Source organism: Monodon monoceros, unplaced genomic scaffold, assembly GCF_005190385.1.
Source record: "Monodon monoceros isolate NGI ecotype Baffin Bay Population unplaced genomic scaffold, NGI_Narwhal_1 Super_Scaffold_7, whole genome shotgun sequence".
NCBI classification, from domain to species: domain Eukaryota; kingdom Metazoa; phylum Chordata; class Mammalia; order Artiodactyla; family Monodontidae; genus Monodon; species Monodon monoceros.
The window spans coordinates 68,708,953-68,731,655 of record NW_021703784.1 but is presented as its reverse complement, the minus strand read 5'-3'; the positions used below and the strand labels follow the sequence as shown (position 1 = coordinate 68,731,655).

The 22,703-nt window shown below is 42.9% G+C and overlaps 1 protein-coding gene and 1 long non-coding RNA gene across 2 annotated transcripts in view; one reads left to right on the top strand and one right to left on the bottom strand.

Annotated features, from left to right (window-relative positions):
* The first annotated feature begins 2,222 nt into the window (after window positions 1–2,222).
* On the top strand, window positions 2,223–22,096 carry LOC114887116. Its single transcript, XR_003791490.1, has 3 exons — window positions 2,223–3,366; window positions 14,508–14,693; window positions 20,362–22,096. It is a non-coding gene; the product is annotated as an uncharacterized LOC114887116 (long non-coding RNA).
* CUNH11orf58 (chromosome unknown C11orf58 homolog) overlaps window positions 14,483–22,703 on the bottom strand; it is a 29,951-nt gene continuing 21,730 nt past the window's right edge. The window contains exons 3-5 of the mRNA XM_029208513.1: window positions 19,292–19,352; window positions 17,680–17,789; window positions 14,483–16,967 (exon numbers count right to left, since the gene is read on the bottom strand). Coding sequence (XP_029064346.1) covers window positions 16,740–16,967; window positions 17,680–17,789; window positions 19,292–19,352 — 399 coding nt within the window. The 3' untranslated portion in view covers window positions 14,483–16,739. The remainder of the gene's footprint in view (window positions 16,968–17,679; window positions 17,790–19,291; window positions 19,353–22,703) is intronic.

Sequence of the window (22,703 nt, the reverse complement as noted above, 5' to 3'; positions counted from 1 at the left end):
CCATCTGCCCAAGGTCAGCTTGGGGATAGAAGGCATGGGGGGTGGAGTGGATGTGGACCCTGACTCAGCTGGACAAGAGCCCATTTTAGGCTTTGGGAGTTTCCCCCAGCTACGGTACAGAACTCTACGGCAAATCCTTTTGTGTTCGCACCAAGGGCGGGAAAGAAGCAGCGGAGTATTTGTCTAATCCACAGATCACATCTCTGAGATGAGGCAGGCAAATGCTGGGAGCCCTCTGCTTCCGATTCAGCATCAGACACCGGGGCACATGAGGGACTTTGCCCATGTGGGTTGCGTGCCGTTACGAAAAGAACAAAGAGACGAGGCTGGGGGGGATGTGAAAAATGGCAGCCCCTCCCGGCCCGGTAAACACGCCATTGCTTTGCCATCTCCACTCCAAAGGCTACCACTTTCATTGCTCTCCGAGCAAAGAAACCTTTCTTCAGAGCGAGTGGCAGGGTACAAAGGCAGAGTACAAAATGTGCACACATCACAGTCCCCGCAATTCTGTTTGAACAAGCATATTGATTGGGTCTGACCTTGTTACATTTTTTTCCTATTATTTGAAAAGGTGCATCTAAGTGTAGTGAATTGAACCAGCGGAACTGAACTTTCCATGAAAACTTCTCGAGGTATTTCTTTAGTTCAAAGCTTTTGAATTTTAAAGGGCATTTTTAATACGAGTCTGTTGAGTATTCTCTGCCACAGCCCAACAAGGGATGTTAAATGCATATGAGGATGGAGCGAGGGCACCCGTGGGGTGGACGTGCCCACACAGCGGAGGGTGGTTGGAGGGTGCAGGCCAGCCCAGGAAGGGCTAAGCTTTGGGGGGAGAGGCCGAGCCTGTGGAGCAGCACACACAGACCCCAAAAAGGATCTCTCTGAGCTCACTGGGGACAGCTTAGGAGACAGGGAAGAGGTTTCCCAGCTGAGCTTCTCAAAGGCTTTTATGTGGAGAGCTGAGAAGTACTTGCTAGGGGCCCCTTCTGATGGGCGAGGGTTTTGTCCTTGGGAATAAGGGACTCCTTACTCAGCCACTCGCTTTCTCTTACACTGTGTTTTAGAACTGAGAAGGAATAAGAGGCACAGCCCCTTGGCTGAGGTCACAGAGTCAGAAAAGAAGCTGCCACTGTCCTCAGCCCTTGACATCACTTAACAATTGCAGGTGCTTTCCTGCTGAGCCCTGAGCTGCATCCCAATCCTCGACTGATTTGACGTCTTAGGACGTTTTGCTGGTCGTGTGGGCCACAGCTGTGGTCCCTCCTGCCATCCTGGCCTGGGCCCTTGAAAGCCTCTGGAGTCGCATTTTCCCTCCACACAAGGGGCCTCTTCTGGCCCACTGAAGGCACACAGCCGCCGCCTTTGAGTGAGTTCCAAGGGTCTGTTTGCCTCCGGAGGCCTCTTGGATCTAGAAAGCACCTCCTTTCTAGACCCAGAATTTGAGATCAGAGGCAGAATCATCCCAGGGAGGAGCTGGAAAATCAGGTCCTGTGCTGGAAGAACCCAGGACTTGGGCGTCTCAGCAAAATCCTTTCAGTGTCCTTGCCAAATCTCCAGCCTAGAAGATTGGCCTGGGAAGGTCAAAACGGGGTCAGAATAGCAGTTACAAATGGTAGAAGATACCCAGTCTTCTCTGCCGACAACTGGGGACACCAGCCCCATTCAGATTCCTTCTACCTCTTGTGGGAGCCCGCAAGGGTGTCTCACGTACACTCTGAAATTAGTGTTTCTGGCTGTCACTTTCGGGCCTTCCTGCTGTTATCTGTGTTTCCTGAGGCCACACTACCCAGTGGACACCAGTGAAGTTCCACTGACAGTAAAAACTCAGGTTTCATGGCCGCTGCCCGCTTCTGCTCACAGTGAGGGTCCAGGTCCTGTGCCCATGTCTCCCCAGTCATTTCTGGGGTCCCCAGGCATATCTTACGTGAGCTCACCACTGGCCTCTCAAGCTGCAGTTCTTCCACTTGCAGCTCCTGGATGTCGTCAAGCCATGAAGCCACTGCCTGCGCCCCAGGGGGACCGTCCCTGCCCAGCTCACAGCCCTCTCCCGGCGCTGCAGACCCTCGAAGTGCCTGATGAGTGTGTCCCACCGTGAGTCCTCCCTGGCCAAGCCCAGGCTGCAGTCTGCATGCACGTAGGAGAACTCGTGCTCCCTAATTCTGTGTCTCTCGGGTCCCAGAGCAGGTTTTGTGCGCTCTGGTTCACCCAGAGCCCTGGGGAGAGCCACTTCTTCAAGCTTCTGCTCAGGCCCCCTGTCTGTGGGGCTCAGACACGTTCTCTATGTTCCCTCCTCCCTCACCCCAAATAACAATTTGTTATTTCTTATGATTCTCCAACCTGGGCTGGGCTCAGCTGGGCAGGTCTTCTGCTCCATGTGGTGAGGGGGGACTGGGGTGCCCAGGGTGGTTTCCTCACTCACATGTCTGGCACCCCAGCTGGGATGGCTTGGGGAGCTGGGAGCTGGCTGGGCATCTCCGTCTTTCCACACGGCCTCCCCACGTGGCTGCTCCGTCTTACAGTGTGAAGGTCTCAGGGTAGTTGGACTTTTTACCTGAGCTGGCTTCCAAGGGCAGCAAAGCTGCCAGGCCTTTTGAAGCGTAGATCTGGAATTGGCACAGGGTGACTTCCTCCACATTCTCTTGACCAAGGCCAGGCACAGGCCAGCCTGCTTAAAGGGGAGGGAAATAGATTCTACCCCTTGATGGGTGGAGTGGCGTGCACATGCAGACGGAGGGGATGGACGGCGGCCGTCTTGGAGACTGTCTACCACAGGACTCCTTCCTCATTCTACAGCCACTGAAGCATTTAACAGCCAGTGCAGTCGCCCCAGCTTTCTCTTCCCCTGTAGTGGACACCTGGGAGCCACATATTCTGGATGGAGTAACCACAGGATGCAAGCCAACTGGTCCTAAATCTTAACTTGGAAGGGGACTACCCAGCAGAGGCCCTGAGGCCCACGGCTCACTTCGCATGAGTGAGAAATAAACTTTGATGTATTCATCCTCTGGGACTTCAGGTTTTATTTTCTACTGTTGCACAATCTAGCCTACCCAGGTTGTAGGTATCATTATCCCTGTACTACATATGAGAAAACTGAGGCATGTTGGTTCCATGACTAGTCAGAGACTGAGTTGAAGCTGGAGCTTGTATCTGACTCCAGAGAGCCTTTAACCACTGCATTGGCTGCTGTTACCCTGGGAAGAGGAGATGGTGGGGGAAGACAGTCCTGTGGGCCTGGATTCTGGATCACTTGAAATAGCATTGCCTGTGGTGAGGACAGAGAGCTCACGGACAGCATGAAGAGAGACCCACAGGGAAGCGCCTAACACAGTGCCTGGTGAGCAGGAGGTGCTCAGCTCAGCGAAGGTAAGCTGCGCCCACGGCCATGATTTGACAGCCTGGGGATCCCATGAAGGGGCATTACTTTGGCTCACTTAACCCGGCCATTGGTCCCTGGGCTTTGCAGCTCAGAAACTGGATTTGTCACCACCAAGAGCAGGGCTGTCTCTCAGGGCTATGTTCACAGTGACTGGGCTCAGGAGACACATGGAGGAAACCGAGTGAGAGCCCAACTGCCAAGCTACTGTGTTCACTGCCATACGCCCTGCCCCCACCCCTGTTGCTCCAGGGGCCAAGTCTTTCTTGGAAGGTGGCCTGGCAGTCTCGGGACCAGTCTTGAAGAATCCTGGTGTCCCTGAGCAGCACACTGAGCAGCCTGAGGTCCCACCTCCACTGCAGGATGCCCCCATTCCACAGACCTGGGGCCCACATTTCCAGACCAGGGCTTCCTCTCTCAGGATAGAATAAGATGGCACTGACCCTCAGGTGCCCCCTTTCTCTGTGACCATGGCTGGCCAGTCCCTTTTAAGGAGATTGACCTCATAGAAAGGAGACCTGGCGCAGCAGAAAGAATGAAAGAAGGGAGGGAGGGAGGGAGGGAGGGAGGGAGGGAGGGAGGAAAGAAAGAGAAAGAAAGAAATAATTTTTTATTTTTTTAAAAAAGAAAATGCTAAGCATGGTTCCTGGCCCCATAGGAAGCACTAGAAAAAATATGGCATATAAGTTCTCGTTTACCTACATTTAAGTTATTTAACACATACCACATTCTCATTCTTTGTTTACTTGTTTATTGCCTGTCTCCCTCACAAGAATATGAGCTTGCTAAGAGAAATAATTCGTTGAATGAATGAGAGAATGAAAGAAGTCAAGGGCTGTTGCCCAGGGAGCCTTCTCTCTTTTTCAGATGGTTTTGCCTCTCTCTGCTCTGTTGCACTTTTTATACTCTAGCCCCCAGAGAGCATCCCTAGTACCCTATTTTTAAGTTCCTTGAGTAGTAGGTAAGAGCAGGAGTTGTGGAATGCAAATCCACCCTTATTAACTCTGACCTTAGGCAAGTCACTGAACCTCCCTAAGCTTTAGTTTCCTTCTCTGAAAGATGGGAATAACGGCACCTACCTTACATGGGTGATGTGAGGACTAAAGGAGATCATCCTTAAGCGCCATCCCTGGCAGGGACACCCAGCCAGTGGTCACCGTGCTGGTTTGCCCTCATGTATGATCCTTACGAACAGCAAGCCTCCAGGCAGTCCTTCCACATTTAAAGCCTGTCTCCTCTCCCCGGCTCGGCAGGATAAATGGGTTTGGGGCCAGCTGCTATCGCCCACCCCAGTCTTCTGCCCTCCACCATCCGTCTGCCATTTTAGACAGTTGCCTGCAGCAAGTAAAGCAATGGCCCAGGACTTTTGAAGTTTGGGCTCGCGGGGCCGTGCCACCACCAGGCTGCCTCCCTGAATTCTCCAGGGGCTGAGGACAGGCGAGTCCTCTGGGGCCTCCCCTGGCAGCCCTGCGGCTGTCCACCCGACATCAGATCAACCTGTGCTGCGGGCGCCTTTGATGTCAGTTCCCACACTGGAGCCTCGTGCCCTGCCCTGAGGACATGGGCTTTGAAGTTGGCCTGTAAACCGAGCTTTCAGGAAGAAAGTTGTCTATTGTGCCTCAGAGCACAGCCAGGCCCTGTAAGGGCACTCGGAATGCCATGAACACCTGATAAATAATTCTTTCTGGGCCCAAGAAAGATTCGTTCCACTTACAGGGGAGGAAAATTCCCTTGACCTTTTCATTGAAGTCCTGTGTGTGTGTGTGTTTGGGGGCGGCGGGGGGTTGGTTAGAGAGGGTTTTTGCGTCTTCTCGCTGAAGTCACGTGGGACAGGCAGGTTGTCTTAGAGCTGAGCTCCAGTGACTGCTCCAAAAGGGCTCCTGGTCCCTGACCCCTGGTCCGAGGTCCCCCCAGCCAGCCCCACTCCTGCCTCCTGCTGGGAACATGGGAGAAGATTGGGCCCTCTAACGGGTAGAGGGGCCTTGGCCCCTCCAGGCCAAACCCTGCTGCAAATGGCGGGGCTTCCAGGAGGCACAGCCCTGTTGCCTTTCTTTCCTCCCAGGGCCTGGCATGGTCAAAGAGAGGCGGCAGACAGGATTTCCCACCCGAAGGGGTCCCGGGAGTGGATACTGGCTCACATACACTGAGCGCTTACCTCAGGCCAGGCCCTCTGCTGGGCCCCCTTTTGTGTGCAATTGGATAATAGGACGTGGGTATGTGTGTAGTTTTGTGAAAGCTTTCTTTATGTTAAAACGTAACATACATGTAGAAGGTATATAAAATAACAGCACACAGCTCAGTAAATGACCAGAAAACAAACATCTCTGCAGTCACCACCTTAGTCAAGAAATACAAGTTTGCTAGGATGCAGGAAGCCCTGCTGGTGCCCCTTCCTGCTCAGTAGGCCCTCCCTCTCCCACGAAGGATAACCACCCTTCTGACTTTTGTTGTTACTACTTATTTGCCTTTTTAAAAATAATTAATTAATTAATGAATTAATGGTTGCGTTGGGTCTTCGTTGCTGCGCCTGGGTTTTCTCTAGTTGCGGCGAGCGGGGGCTACTCTTCGTTGCGGTGCACGGGCTTCTCATTGCGGTGGCTTCTCTAGTTGTGGAGCGTGGGCTCTAGGTGCGCGGGCTTCAGCAGTTGTGGCGCACGGGCTTAGTTGCTCCGTGGCATGTGGGATCTTCCTGGACAGGGCTCGAACCCATGTCTCGTGCATTGGCAGGCGGATTCTTAACCACTGCGCCAGCAGGGAAGTCCCTTACTTGCTTTTTCTTTATCGTTTTTCTATCTAATCAGGCATCATCAGATACTCTTAGTTTTATTTGTTCTCTGAAATGTGTACAAATGGAATAATAGAATGGAATAATAATGCATTCCTTTGTGACAGGCTTTTTTTCACTGAACATTGTTTATGATATTCATCCACGTAACTGTTTCATTCATTTTGCTGTTGTATAGTATTCACTGTAGGAATATTCGAGGAGTATTTATCCATTCTGTTAAAGGACATTTGGATGTTTCCAGTTTGAAGTTATTACAAATAATGCTGCTATGTACATTTTTTTTTTTTTTTTTTTTTGCGGTATGCGGGCTTCTCACTGTTGTGGCCTCTCCCATTGCGGAGCACAGGCTCCGGACGCACAGCCTCAGCGGCCATGGCTCACAGGCCTAGCTGCTCCGCGGCATGTGGGATCTTCCCGGACTGGGGCACGAACCCGTGTCCCTTGCATCGGCAGGCGGACCCTCAACCACTGCGCCACCAAAGAAGCCCTGCTATGTACATTTTTAAACATATCTCTTGATCCACGTGCACTCATATTTCTTTTGGTGTATACCTAGGTGTAGAGTTGCTAGGTTATAAGGTAAGCATATCTTCAACTTAGGTAGAAAATGCCAAACTGTTTTCCAAAGTAGTACTAATTTATACTCCTACCATGAACACGTGAGTTGCTTCACATCCTCGTTGTGGTGGCAGCCTCTGGGACAGTGATCCCCGCCTCCTTGCATTCACACCCTCTGTAAGCCCCTCCCCCTAAGTGTGGGCTGGAGCTAGCAATTCCCTTCTAATGAATAGGATGTGACAGAACATAACAGGATGTCGCTTTCTTTCTTTCTTTTTTATTGGAGTATAGTTGCTTTACAATGTTGTGTTCCGTACAGCAAAGTTCAGGATGTCACTCTCAAGATGAGGTTACAAAGAGGCTATAGCTTCTGTCTTGGGCGTCCTCTGTTTTCTCACTTGTTTACTGTGAAGGCCATGTTGTGAGCTAACCTGTGGGGAGGCCCACAGGGCAAGGAACAGATGTCTCTGACCAGCAGCCAGTGAGGACCTGAGAACTCACATGAATGAGCTTGGAAATGGGTCCTCCCAGCCTCCAATTAACCCCTGAGATGATTGTAGCCCTGTCTGAAACCTTGATTACAACCTTGTGAGAGACCTTCAGCCAGAGGCACCCAGCAGAGCCCAGATTCCTGATTCATGGAAACCGAGATAAATGTTTATTAAGTTGTTAAGTTTTGGGGGTGATTTGTTACATGGCAATAGATAATTAATGTACTCAACAAGACTTTTTTTTATTGTCGCCATTTTCAATGTGTATGAATTAGGTTTGTTAGCATCTTCCTGATATTATTGGTATTGAGCACCATTTCAAGTTTGTGGACCCTTTGGATTTCCTTCTTTGTGAAGTACCTGTCAGGACTCTTATCATTATTCCGTTGGGTTATACATCTTTTCCTTGTTGATTTGTAGGGGTTCTAGATGTAAGCCTGTCTAAGCCTGGGCTACCCCTAGAAAGCAGAGCCTGAGGCAAGGGCTTGCAGGCAGAGAGTTAATTTGGGAAATGATCCAAGGAACAGAAGTAGAAAGGAAAGGAGGGGAAACCAATAGAAGCACGCCTTCTCAAGTTGGTCACTGTTGTGGGAAACTTGGGCTCATTCTCATTGGGACCTTCTGGAGAGTCATGTAAAATGTTCCTCAAAATTATCCACCTGTGTTATAAAAGAGAAGAGCATTTATCTTCTAGCTCAGGGCCCCCCCTTGACCAAGGGCTCCCCATGAGGTGTTAAATCCTTCACATCTCCAGATCCCACATGTGTGACTGATTCCCATAGGAAGCCCACACTGGGGCAGCTAAGAAGCCCTGGGGCATCACGTGAGAGGTGTGGCTAAAATGAGATCCTACTGCAGTAATATCTAGAATAAAATGGGTGCCAAGAGGATGTGCAGTGGAGCACAAGGAATATCTGACACACAGCCTCTTACAGATGATATGCCTTGTAAATGTCTTTTCCCATCTGGGCTTGCCTTTTCACAGTGACTTTCAATGAATAGATATTACTAATTTTAAGGTAAGCAAGTGTTTAAGTCTTTTCCTTTGTAGTTTGTGGTTATTTGCATCTTGTTCAAAAAGTCTTCCTGTACTTAAGTCATAAAAATCTTCTCCTCTGGTATTTTCTAGGAGCTTTCTTGTTTTGCCTTTCACAGATCTACAATCTACCTGGAACTGGTTTTTAAGTAAGGTGTGAAGTGGGCATCAGGTTTCATTTTTCCACATAGATGTGCAACTTATTGAAGAATCTATCGTTTCCTTCCCACTGCTGTACAGTGCCATTTTGTCATAATCGAGTATCTGTATATGTATGAATCTCTTTTTCTGTTCCATTGTTTGTCTGTCATTGTGCCAATATCACACTATTTTAATTAGTGGAGCTTTATAGTAAGTGTTGACACACAGAAAAGCAATGTGTCTCTCTTGTTCTTATTTTTCGCAACTATCCTGGCTATTTTTGGTCTTTGCCTTTCCTTATAAATTTTAGAACAAACATGTCAAGTTTTACTCCCCATCCTCCATTGGATTTTTTCTTCTATTGAGACTACATTGCATGTAGATTACTTTGGAGAGAATTACATCTCTACAATATGAGTGTCCTAATCTATGAATATGATAAATTCATTTATTTAAAACTTTAAATATTTCTCTCCAAAATATTTTATAGAAAAAAAGAATTCTGCTTCTAGCAATGGTAGACAAGGATGCTTTGAACCAACTTTCCTACTGAGAACAAATGGAAAAGGAGGCTAAAATATTTTTGAAAATACATATTTGAAGGCAATGGAGAGCTATTAAAGCTGTGAAAATTTATGGAGCCAAGATCCAGAGGAAAAATAGGAAGCATGAGGTCAACATTTGGTATCACTTTTCCTCCTGAAGTGAATTGTCCATTCCAAAAGCTGTTGGCTGGGAGAGCCTGAGCTGTTTTTTGATAGACTGTCCTAGTCTCACTATGTTTGTGTACAGCTTAGGAGTCAGTCAAGGACCCAGGGGAGTATCTTTATGTAGATTTGGGGGCTCTACAGCTCTCTCACCTCTGGTACTCTTCCCTCCAAATTGCAATCTCTTGTCAGCCCTGTATGCTTGTCTGTTTCTTCCACCCAGCGAGTCTGCCACCTGTTTGTGCTTGTTTGCTTTACTGTGGTTGAAAAATGACCTCAGGGAGAAATCTGGGTGGAATGTGGGACTCATTGCGTGTGCTTCCCTTTCAATGACTAGAAGCCCTATATGGGTTGGCCACTACGGATTTCTTCACCTTTATTCGTGAAGGATATTTTCACTGGGATAGGATTGTAAATTGGTGATTATTTTTTTCAGTGCTTTGAGGATATCATTACATTGTCTTCGGGCTTCTTTGGCTCACGTTGAGAAGTTAAATGTCTTATTCTTGCACCGTTAATGTGTCCTTTTTTCTGTCTGTGCTTGTTTTCTTCTTTTCTTTGGGTCACAGCTCTTTCACTGTTGTATGCCTAGATGTGATTCTGTCTTTATCCAGCTTAGCATTTGTAGATCTCAAATCTATGTGTAGGTATCTTTTGTCAGTTTTGGAAGATTCTTAACCTTTATCTCTTTGAAAATTGATTTTCTCCATACTCTCTCTTTTCTCTTTCAGGGACTCCAATTATATGAATTCTAGCCCTTTTTACTCTCTTTATCTGTTCCTAGAAAACAGTATCTTATTATGCAAGAATCCATTACATCCATGTGAAAAGGATTTGACAAATCAACTAGCATTTCTCTTACTGAAATGCTTTTGCCACTCGAATTTCCCTGTACTAAGAAGCAGTGTCTGTCTCTGACATAACCCACAAAGCTTCATGGAATTGGGACACGGCCACCTTTTGTTTCAAGGACATAGGGCAAAAGGCGTGGAGGATTTTCCTGGTTACAAGGTTAAATATTTAAGGTTATAGGCTGCATTATGCTAGTCCTCAGTGGCAAATTCTGAGTGACTGAGGCACCCACATGCTCTTTGATAAAAATCTATTTGTGATATGCAGGACCCTCTAACACACAGGCCCCAAGGCAGGAGCCCATCTTACCTGGGTCTAAAGGTAGGGTTTCTCAATCTCAACACCACTGATATTTTGGGCAAAATAATTCTTTGTTGTGAAGGTCTGTCCTGTGCGTGGTAGCATATTTAGCAGCATACCTGGCCTCTATCCTGTACATATCAGTAGCACCTCCCAGTTGTGACAAGCAAAAATATCTCGATATTGCCAAATGTTCCCTGGTGGGGCAAAACCCCTCCTGGTTGACAACCATTGGTCAAAGGATGGTACTCCAGACGAGAAAGACCCACTTGAAACAATACCAATGGCCTGCTTTGTGAAAGAAAGCACATCACCGGTTTACTAGAGACATAGGTGTGTGCACCTTTGACTTTGGCTGTTTGGAAGCTCAAAGCTAAATTTCGTATTTACTACATTAACTAACTGTGAGTCTGTTTTCAGGACTGATCTTATTTCTAATATAACAGTCTTTTAGGAAATGGCTTCACATAATTTGAAAAGACCAGCAGGTAAAGTGTCTCCATGTGAAAAAGCCTTAGGAGGCAACATCTCGGTACTGGTAACGGCACAAGAGGCACCATTTTCAGTAGTGCAAGTTAGGCTACTTGAGGCCAGCTTTGAGGGCAGGTTTTGGGAGTTGGGGAGAAGAGGTAAGGCATTGTTGGGTAACTGTGGGTGGCATATCTTGTGGGGAGCATATGGGAGGTATTCCTTTGCTTTTTCTCAGGCCTGTAGTAATTGTGGAATGCTTTCTGAGAGTGGGGTAAGCAGCTGAAGTTCAGAAATCAAATGAGTAGGGGTTCAAGGCATAGTAATTTGGGTATTAAAAGTTAATGTGTACTTCCAAGTTTGGAGACAGAAGAGTTAAGTCCTCTCTTCTCTTGAAAATCACCCAGAAGCAATAAGGAGAATGAGAAAAGGAAGTTGACTCCAGCTTCAACGAAACTAGGAGACATCTGAAACTCTTAACTCTAAAATGGGTGAAAGAGTTGAAAAAGTAGTAAATGTCAAAGGAGAGTACAGGGGGTATGCTTGCCTCTGCAGGATCTGAGAAACCTAGCTAGTGTCTTCTTAAACGTGAGGCTATTTGTGAGACAGGTCTGTTAGAGCAGCAGGGAAGCAGGCCCCTGCGATGTGAAAAGCCATTTGGCATCTGATCTTCACTGGCAGGGCTACAATGGTTCACACACATAACTCTGGACCATGATAAATTTTTCTGCCAGCTTGACCTTTCCCCTTCATGAAAACCCTGCAACACCTGGGAAGAACTTCATTTAAAGACGAGTCATCTGTTTCCCCATCCAGGTAAACAGAAATTCCTTTCTTCCAAGAGCTCATTTCTGACTCCTCTCATATACTACATCCAATCTAGAATCTAGTTCTCATTACTTCTACTATGACTACCCTAGTCCGAGCCCCTGTGCTCACCTAGAATCTTGCAATAATTTCATAATTGTGCTCTCCATTTTTCTAGTTGACTCCCTACAGCTGCCTAAGCTTTGTTAGATCATGTCACTCTAATAAAAACTCTCCAATGTCTTCTCACTCTCCTTAGCATAAAATCCAAAGTTCATGTCACAACTCTAATGATCTTATTCCTGCTCTCTCTCTGCTGCCCCTAGCTTTATTATTCATTGCATCCCTTTACCTTGTTTTCTTTATTTATAACAAATGATATATATTTGTTTATTGTTTGTCTCCCCTCCACCAGAGTGTAAGCTTCATTAAAGGAGGGACTGATTTTGTTTACTGCTGTATTCCCAGTGGTTAGAACAGTGCCTGGCACATAGCAGGTGCTGAGAAAATGTTTGCAGTTGACCAAGCAATAAAAAAGAACTGGCACAGGGTTTGGAGGAGGATATTAAAATAGAAAAGGATCAAAAATAAAAAATACATGGCAGGTGAAGAGCACTCGCCAGAAAAATGTTGCCTCAACAGATAGTTGAAAACTATAATCAAAGATCTCATGACAACCTTAGTATCTTAACATCTCCGTAAAGTGCCGACATCAGAAATACAAGAGGATATGAGGAAACAGAAGAAACATGAGCTGGCAGAATTCAAGGAAAAAAATTACATAATAATCATAAAAATGAATACAAAATTGGAATGATAAGAGTATACAGTGCTCAATCACGATGAGAAAACATAAAAATAAAAATGACATGGAGATAGGAGATGTAACATGCACATAATTGGAGTTTCTAGAGGAGAAAATTTCTATATTCTATTTTTATAGATGAAAGCACTGAGAAACCTTGCTCACATGAAGTCAGTAATAGATTTTAGAAACATCACTTAATCCTCTGAACTCTTGGAATTTAGGCCAAATATCATAGTGATCTTTCTTCAAATTGTATGTCTAATGAATCAGCTGACAATCCAGTTCCCTACCAATTTTATTGAGGGCATGTAACTGGAAACTACCTGACTTGCAAAAGGAGTCATTCAGACCTTAACATCAACGTTTCAAATTGTCCCTTTGTTTGGAGGCTTTACTCCTTAGGGTAAACACAGTGAGTTTTGGGATGGATGAGAGGTATTTCTTTTTTCTAACGGGTGAAGGGTTACAGTGAAAGGAATAGTAGTTTTCAGAGATCAATTTAGAACAAGTACATATGAATGTAGTTTTGGGAAATTGATTGTTGAACCCCTTCATGTATCCCAGGAGTGTGTATTCATTTGAAGACTACTGGCTAACAATGCCAAGCAATGCTATCAGGTCAAGCAAGGAATGAATTAAAAAATATGGTTTAGGAAAATAAGAATTGTTGATTTGATCAAAGTAGTTTTCAATACAGCTGTATTAAAGTTGGGTAGGGCTTCCCTGGTGGCACAGTGGTTAAGAATCCACCTGCCATGCAGGGGACACGGGTTCGAGCCCTGGTCCGGGAAGATCCCACATGCCATGGAGCAGCTAAGTCTGTGTGCCACAACTACTGAGCCTGCGCTCTAGAGCCCACGAGCCACAACTACTGAGCCCGAGCGCCTAGAGCCCATGCTCCACAACGAGAAGCCACCGCAATGAGTAGGCCGCGCACCACAACTAGAGAAAGCCTGCACATGGCAATGAAGACCCAACACAGCCAAAAGAAACAATAATAAAAAAAAAAAGTTGGGTAGAAGCTATATTGGAGTGGATTGAGGGGGAAGGGGATGGTACTGAAGCAGACAGTAATAGAAATGTTATTAAAACTGAAATTGAAAATGTGGAGATAGGATTATAGCTGAAGTGTATGGTATCTAGGAAAAATCTTTTTTAAAAGATGTGAAATACCTAGGGACTTGGGGAGAAATGTTGACCAAAAAAGGATCAACAGACTAAGGGAGAGGTTGAAGACTCCTAAAACAAGATAATCAAAAGTACTAGGTTCACAAGATGATGCAAAGGGTTAACAGTAGTTGACATTTACTGAGCTGTTTTTTATCAGTGTGCTTAAACTTTTTAACTGCTTCAACTAATTCTCACAATAACCATTCAACGTGGTTGCTACTGATATTCTCATTTTACAGATGAGGATAGGAGACTCAGATTTAATTATGCCCAAGGTCACTGAGTTTATCACTAAGTTAGTAGAGCTGGGATGTCACCTAGAGCATTGGAGCACTTCTCCACAGGTGTCAACTTAGGTGGAAGTTCAGGGAATTTCTGCCTGATAAAATCTCTTTAATGTAAGCCAGAAAGCAAGGACATGTTATAAGAGTGAAGGAGAAAAGACAGGGTCACAAGTTTGAGAAGAGAGGTTTTCAACAGTTAAGAACAGGAAAAGAGTTGATGAGAGGTAACAGTAAGGATAACATGCAGTGTTGTTAATTAACACTTAGTAATATTGATTTGTACAGTTGGTGGCCTTTCTCCAGAAATAATCCATAGGAAATTGGATACATCTAGGGCTGTATTTTCCAGAAAGGTTATGACACTGGGGAGGGTTATTTGGGATACTGACAACAGTGACACTGAATTGACAGATCACTTAAAAATCTAGACAGGGCTTATGGAACTGGTGAAAACAGACTGATAATGACCTGATTTGAACTTGTGTAAAGGAATACAACTGTTATGGTCAGAGGTGAGGTTTCTACATTTGTGATTTCAGAGGTAAAGTTGTTTTGGGATATTGAAAGTAGCCAAGATGTGGCTGCTGTGGAGACAAGAGTAATGGAACTAAAGCCCTGTTAAGTGGCCACTGATGTCAACCAGGTAGTTGCAATTTATTTCCTCAAAATTTACTCAAAGAATATGACCTATCTTTCTGCTCTCAAACTGTTGTTTAATCAGAACAGCAATCACTTCAGACTTTCTTCTGTACCTGCAATTCATCCGGATTTAAAAAATTAGATTTGAGAAGAGGATTTTTACCTATCAATACACACAAAATTGGAATCTGTGTTCCTGAAAACCTTTACAATAGAAAGATCACTGGATCACTGGTATAGTCAAGCACTTGGGAGAAGTGTATTTCAGGTAAGAAATTATCAATAGTAAGAAAAAGTTGCCACTCAACTTTCCCCTCAATAGCATGTTTCACTGCCCAAAAAAAAAAATGTGTTTTCCCTTATGGTACTTCAGTAGGGATATCAAAATGCCATGGCATCTCTCTTCCTTTAATCCACCCACCACACACACACAATGATAAGGAAAAAAAAAGCAAAAACCAACCCAGTGTTCATGCTTAAAAGACAGCCATGATATTTAATGTGGTGCTGGGACACTAGGCCACATGGACCAACAGACCTAAATTTATTCCAACCCTGAATTTTGTTAATGTCCAATAATATATGAATTGGAATGAGAATTTCTTTCTCTGAAGATGAAGAAAAAAAGGTCTTCCAGTGTAGTTATTTTAGAAGGAGGCTCTTCTATTTACATATAAGAACCAAGACTTATAAATAACCAAGCATATTTAAATAAATTGATGAAAATACCTTTTAAAACATAATACTGGTCTCTCCCTCTTCCATTCTTAAACATATATCAGTCTTCACTTTCTACTTAAATTAGTTGTAATAAGCAACCCTACAGACTATTTGACAATCAGTGGCCAAACTGAAATTTGAACAAAGCCAGACTTGTTTAAACCAGATACTATTTTGTTAAATGTTACACATTCTACTAGTCACTGACTCAGTATTTTACTATATAGGGTAGCACCTATTATAAAACAATGTGAGACATAAGAAAAAATGAAATGTTGGGGGTCTGATACATGAAAAAAATTTCAGGATGGACTGCATAATCCAGAAATCACTTGTTCTATTTGCTACATTCCTCGAAAATTCTAAACTTCAAAATGACACAGGAATTAAAAAAAAAAATCAACACATTAAACACATACTTAAGTATCTAGATGTGTAACAGTTCAGCAAACAAAAAGGTTTAACTCAAAGCCTTTGAACATGTCACTTACTTAAACATTAAGATTTTGAACCCAATTACTCAAAGATCATTGACTAGCCCATAATGCAGTTTGTGTTAATCTGCTGTACAAATTAACCACATAGTAACAGTCAGGTCCTACTCCAACAGAAGTGGCGATAAAATCATACAGCAATACTCCTTTTTGTAATTAGATAATCAGGATAACAGCACTGGGATAAAATGAAGAGAATATCTTGTTTCAGCTTCTTGTTCAATAAGCCTATTCCTCATTTTCAGATAATGAGGATAAAGGTATCACAACCACATATGAGAAACTGCTTTCTCTTTATTTAGGTGTTTGTTAGGAAGAAAATTAACTTTGGTCACATATTACCTTAAAAAAAAAAAATCCAGTTTTACATATTCCTAAATAGATAGGACCAGATGATCAGAGAAAAAATTTCTTCTGTAAAAACTGGCCAATTTTATCAAAAATCTAACATACAGTGTCATTCAAATTATGTGAAGACTGCTTGGGATCATAACATTCCAAATATATGACAACTGCAACTCCATCCTAACCGGTGTGAAAAGTATTTGCTCTCATGTTGCTTTGGTCCAAAAGAGTAGAGCTGATTCAGTAAGAGTAAACTAAGTACCTAATCTTTTGCCAGCATTAATTTAGATTGTTACTGGCAGCAGAAATATCCATGGTGAATAGTTCTACTATAAGAGAGTATAATAAAAGAATATTTTTATGAACACATCACAGTACCAGATAAACTTTTATAAGAGAGAAACATGAAGGAACAAAAAAAGATAAACAGCCACCACACAAAAAATACTGTTTCCCCCGTAACTGTATTTGAAGGGGTAAAAAGGCAGTATTAGAAGTCTGATGATGCTAACATGAAAGGAAGTTGAGTATTGTATTTATTTCTTATTTTATACAACTCTTACTGTTTACAAAAATGGTTATAGTCATGCCCATAAAAGTGTAACCCATGGCATCTGAAAGCAAACACTCTTTGTAATTATTTAAAAGGGCCTTTTAAAAATTATAATACAAAGGTCTGTGCTCTATAAGCAGTCCTCCACTGTGCATTATAACAATAAGGCTTACTTTTAATACAAAGACTAAGTGTTTGGGAGTTATGAACCACTGGATTTAACAAACATCATCTTATAGTTGCTTTTTGCATCTTTTTTGTTTTTGGGATCCTCCACTTCATCAGGGTGCTCAGTAGCTTGGAGTTCTTCAGCAGATTCTTCTTTCTCTGACTCTGAATCACTTTCAGAGTCATCTGGACTTTCAGGATCAGGTGAATCATCATCATCATCATCTCCAGCCACATCACCTTCTCCATCATGATCATCTACCTAAAAACATCAATCAACAGCCATTAAAATACATTATCCAGTACAAAAACTGGAAGAGACCCCCAAATTTCTGCCTCACTCCCTAGCCATTAACAGTTTAAGATCAGAGGCTGCCTAGGGAAGAAATGAGGACTCAGGCACCTCCATGTGTTTTATACACTGGGACTTGAGTAGGATTTTGGTTTAAGAAAGGGCTCACTCACCTTCTCCCCTCCCCCCTAGTTTGAAAATAATATATTATTATCTTCCTGATGGAAACAGTATTATTTTAAGTAAATAAGGCAAGTTAACCACTGATCCATGGGAATATTTAAACAGTTATCAATGTTTTGCATATTACATTACTTTGGAGTAATGGACCAATAGTTATTACATGAAAAGAGATGATGTAGGAAACAACCAAGAAAACTCTCCTGAACCGGTATTTACATGAAATATTTCATGTAACTTGTATGTTGTTCATGCCTACTTAAGATGTGCCCTAATGATTAAGCAGAATTTATATTAAGCTAGTATCAGAAAACATATTTCTAAAACTGTCAAAAATATCTATTCTCATTATCTACAAAGACCTAGTTTGGCATGTAAAAATGTAACTTCATAAAGAAAGCTTTCTACATAGGATTCTTGATCGCTAGAGTAATTTAACACAAATAAATGATAATCAAATTGGAAATTATCTTCCCACTTAATGAAAATACATAATTACTACCTCACTGAAGCCAAGTCCACAATGTCGTCGATATCTTCCTGATAATTTACTGTCCATACTTTGTTGATATTGAGACTCCAGTTCTTCGTTAATTTTCTTGTCTTCTTCCCCTGTATGTCCAGTGTACTTTGATTATGTTTCAGTCAAATTAATAAAAATATTTGATTACACAAAAAACCCACAATACAGATGCTATTATATTCAGGGCTGATTTCTCTAACTGTGACTAATTTTACAGCGAATTTTGTGGATGGGTTTATAAACCATAGGTAGTTACCCAACAGATAAAATAATTGAAGGATGTATTTATGATTACTTCTTTAGTAACCAAGCCCCTGAAGCACAAGTTGTTTATTAAAGATGAAAAACTTAATTTTTCCCATGTAATAATTCAAACCAGATACAGGAATCTCAGAACTGCTTAAGTTTACATATTGTAACTATTAATTACTAAGAACTTTGGGCATCATGTTTTAGTTTATTTATAGTCTAATAATGGTTCTCCTGAAAGTTTCCTCCTAGTCATGCAGAAAAAAATCCTCCAACAAACAAAAGCTTCTGTCTTTGAACAGAAATAATGAAAAGGCACACAATTCTGTTTAGAGAATGGCTAAATAAAATGTAAAATGACCTTGGAATGGCTTCCCTTTATGCCTTTCTTTGCCTATCAGTTTACTGCACCAACATAAACTTATTTGTAATTTTATCATGCAACATTTGATATATAAATTATTTTAACATATATTGTTATATATATAAGTTATGAAGCAGAATACTAAACAACCACCTATAAACTTACCACCCAAGAAGTAGAACATTACCAATACCAGTGAAGCTTTCTGTACATGACATTTTAATTTGTAAATACAAGAAGAATTTCATATTTTAAAAGAATGAATGCAACAGTTAAATATATTTCCATTCTGCCAAAGCTCAGGGACTCTTCTGCCTTTTGTAGCAGTGCAAATCAATTTGAAATAACTGTTCAACACCAGAAATATAAAACGCCTATTAATTTCTAATGTCTAAGATTAGGGCCAATTTTAAATGGGATAAAACTTTACTTTTCAGCAGACTGAATTCAAATCCAAATTCTAATTCATTTTCTGTTTTTACTTTTAAAGTTTTTCCCCCAAAATTAAAAGAAAAATTAATTTCTTCAGGCATTCCAATGAGTTTATACTCTTTGAAGATTTCAGAGCAAAACTCAGTGAATAAACTAAAAACCAGTATAATATGCCAACTATAACACTGTATATTAAATAATTTACAAAATACATGTAAACTCTAGATACTATAGTTGGCAAGATGAGGCATAAAACCTCACTACAATTAAAATACTACATGTTGTGAGTTAGTAAAAATGAAGACAGAAACTGGTCAGTTTCTTGGTTAGAATATCATATCGATGTACATATACTCAAATCTTTTATGAAAGTATATACTAACTGTTAAATGATATACGTAACATGTTTACATATACTACATATATTTCTAAATCATTAGAACTAATCAACAATTATACACGAAAGTTAGAATATCCCAAAATATGTACAAGTATTTCATATTCCAAATTTAGCACCTCCACTTTAATTATATTTTACTTTCTTACCTGTTCGGAAGTGAGATGTGGATTTGTGATCTCCTATAACAAGACGACCAGTATGTTCTTTCTGTAAGAAGGCAGGAAATTTATCAGAATTTGACACCACTAATTCAACATAATTATTAAGTGTCTACTATGTGCCTGACAATATTCCAGGCTTATGGGATACAGTGAAGAAAAAGAACTAAATTAAGATCCCTGTCTTTATGGAACTTACATTCTTGCATGGATAGGGATGGGGAGGGGACACAAAATCAGTAAGTAAATTACAGTATGTCTGAAGGCAGTGTAATTACAATAAACCAAGCAGAGGAAGGGGATAGAAAGTATGTAGAGTTCAAGCTGGAATTTTAAATGGGATAGACAGCTAGAAAAGTGGATCAATCTAAACATTTTCTTTCCTAAAATGCCAGTAAAATGAGTTGCTTTGATTTTTCCACCTTCTCTTTCTGATGTCTCAGGCATATATCATGGAAAGAAAGCAAATGAGATTTAACTGAATAAAAAGAATAGATTTATAATGAACAATGTGATCGAAATTTAAAATATAAAACATAAAAATAACCATTACTATTTAACAACATACCACAAATAGCTAGCTCATTACTTTTGACTACAATAAACACCCACTTTCAAACTATCAAAAAGCACAGAACTTAAAACAATCTAGTTCTATAAAACATAAAAATAAATCTGACTCAACTAATTGGTAATTAGTTACCAACTAATCAGCTTACATAATTCCTCTCAATTTATCAGTTCCAATCCACTCTTCATGGTTCATATTTAGTTTTGAAACCAAGCATGAGCCTGTGGGGCTCCCGGGCATGGAAGCCTTTCCGTGTCCCCAGTTTCTTGTTTATAGGGAACAGACTCCAGCCTCCGTGACACTCCCTGAGTTCCAAAGGGCAGATTTGAACTGTTGCCATGCAGAGACAAGGGAGGAGCAGTCAAGAAACAACAGTGTAGCCTTTGGATAGGGTCCTGGTTCTGCCTGAAGGGATACACATAACAATGAGTTCTTTACAGAAGGAAAACCCCCAACAAATGTAAGATGTTAGCATTCTTTATCCCAGATTAAAGGAACCAGAGAAGCTCTTCAAGAGACCATCTGAGGCCAGATTAAGTCACAGAAACTCATCAGACCACCTGAAGCCAGGCCCTGCACACACCCTGATCCTTATCAGCAACCCTGCCTTTGAACCACTGCTATAAAACTCCTCACCAAATGAGAGGTACTGAGTCTGCTGTGTCCCCCTTTGCCTGGCAGAGCAATAAAGCTGTTCTCTTCTACTTCACCCAGAACTCTGTCTCTGAGATTCAATTCCATACTGGTGCACAGACGCCGAGTTTTCGGCATCAGTTTCACAAGGTAAATAAAGTGTGTGGGAGACTGGCCAAGATGGCAGAGTAGACAGATCTTGAGCTCCTCCTCTCACGAGCACACGAAAATCACAACTATCTGCAGAGCAGCTACCGATGAAAAAGACTGGGAACCACCGGAAACGATCTTCTACAGCTAAAGACATCAAGAAGGAACCACAACAACCTGGATATAATCAAATTCCATACCCCTTGGGGTGGGTGATCCACAAACTGGAGAATAATTACACTGCAGAGGTTCTCCTACAGGAGTGAGAGTTCTGAGTCTGACATCAGGCTCCCCAGCCCAGGGGTCTGGTACCAGGAAGATGAGCCCCCAGAGCATTTGGCTTTGAAGGCCACTGGGGCTTAACTGCAGGAGCTCCACAGGACTGGGGGAAATACACTTCACTCTTCGAGGGAGCACACAAAATCTCACATGCACCCGGACACAAGGCAAAAGCAGTAATTTGATAGGCACCTGGGCCAGACCTACGTCTTAGTCTTGGAGAGTCTCCTGGAGACACGGGGTGGTAGGGGGACTGTGGCTCACCCTAGGCACACAGACACTGATGGCAGAATACCGGGGAACACTGTTGGTGGCTGACATCTTGGCTCATTAGTTCCAAGACCTTATCCCACCCAACAGTCTGTAGGTGCTAGTGCTGGGACTCCTCAGGCTAAACAACTAACTGGGCAGGGACACTGCCCAACCCCTCAGCAGACAGGCTGCCTAGAGACTTACTGAGCCCACAGCCACCTCAAGATATGCCCCCTAGACATGGCTCTGCCCATGAGAGGACTAAGACCCAGCTCCACCCACTAGTGGGCAGACACTAGCCCCTCTCTCCAGGAAGCCTGCACAAGCCTCTAGAGCAGCCTCACCACCCAGGGGGCAGACACCAGATGCAAGAAAAATATGATTCCCGCAGACTATGGACCAAGTCTGCCCACAGCAGGCCAGACTGTGCCCGCTAACAGGCCAATGCAACCTTCAGGACACCCTGGACCCCATAACCAACTGTGTCAAGAACCACCTCCTAACCCCAAATCTTATATGTGCTCTGGGATCCAGGGGCCCTGCAGCCAGACTCCAGGAACCAGCTCTGACTGCCCAGTTGCCTCCAGAATCCGGCTTAACCTGCCAATGGGTGGGCAACAGCCCCAGAGTCTTCATGAACCTGACTCTGACCACCCAGCCAGCACTAGCCTTGGGGCCCCCTAGGGTTCTGCAAGCAGTCACTTCATGACCAGGGCCTGTTGAACAGCAGCCAGCAGCATCCGCACAAGGCAGGGCCTGGCAACCAACCAGACTAGGGGCCAACCAAGCCCACCAGATCACCCACATAGTCAGGCCACCACAACAGAAGGACCCACACAGCCCTCTTAGGAGGAAACTCTAGAGCATATAGCTTGGGTGGCGAGAAGGGAGTGCACTGCTGGGATGCATAGGACACATCCTAGAGGGCCACTTCTCCAAAGTCAAGAAATGTAACTAACCTACCACATACATAAAAATACCAACTTAGACAAAATGATGTGGCAGAGGAATATGTTCCAGATGAAGGAACAAGATAAAACCCCAGAAGAACTAACTGGAGATAGGCAATCTACCTGAGAAAGAGTTCAGAATAATGATTGTAAAGATGACCAAAGAATTTGGGAGGAGAATGGATACCAGAGCAAGAAGTTAGAAGTTTTTAACGAAGAGTTAGAAAATTTAAAGAACAACCAAACAGAGATGAAAAATACAATAACTGAAATGAAAAATACACCAGAAGGAATAAATAGTAGACTGAGTGATATAGAAGAATGGATCAGTGAGCTGGAGGACAGAGTACTGGAAATCACTGCCACTGAACAGAAAAAAGAATGAAAAGAAATGAGGACAGTTTCAAAGACCTCTGGGACAACATCAAGCACACTAATATTAGCATTAAAGAGGTCCCAGAAAGAGAAAACAGAAAGAAAAAGCCTGAGAAAATATTTGAAGAGATAATAGCTGAAATATTCCTTAACCTGGGAAAGGAAACAGTCACTCAAGTCCAGGAAGTGC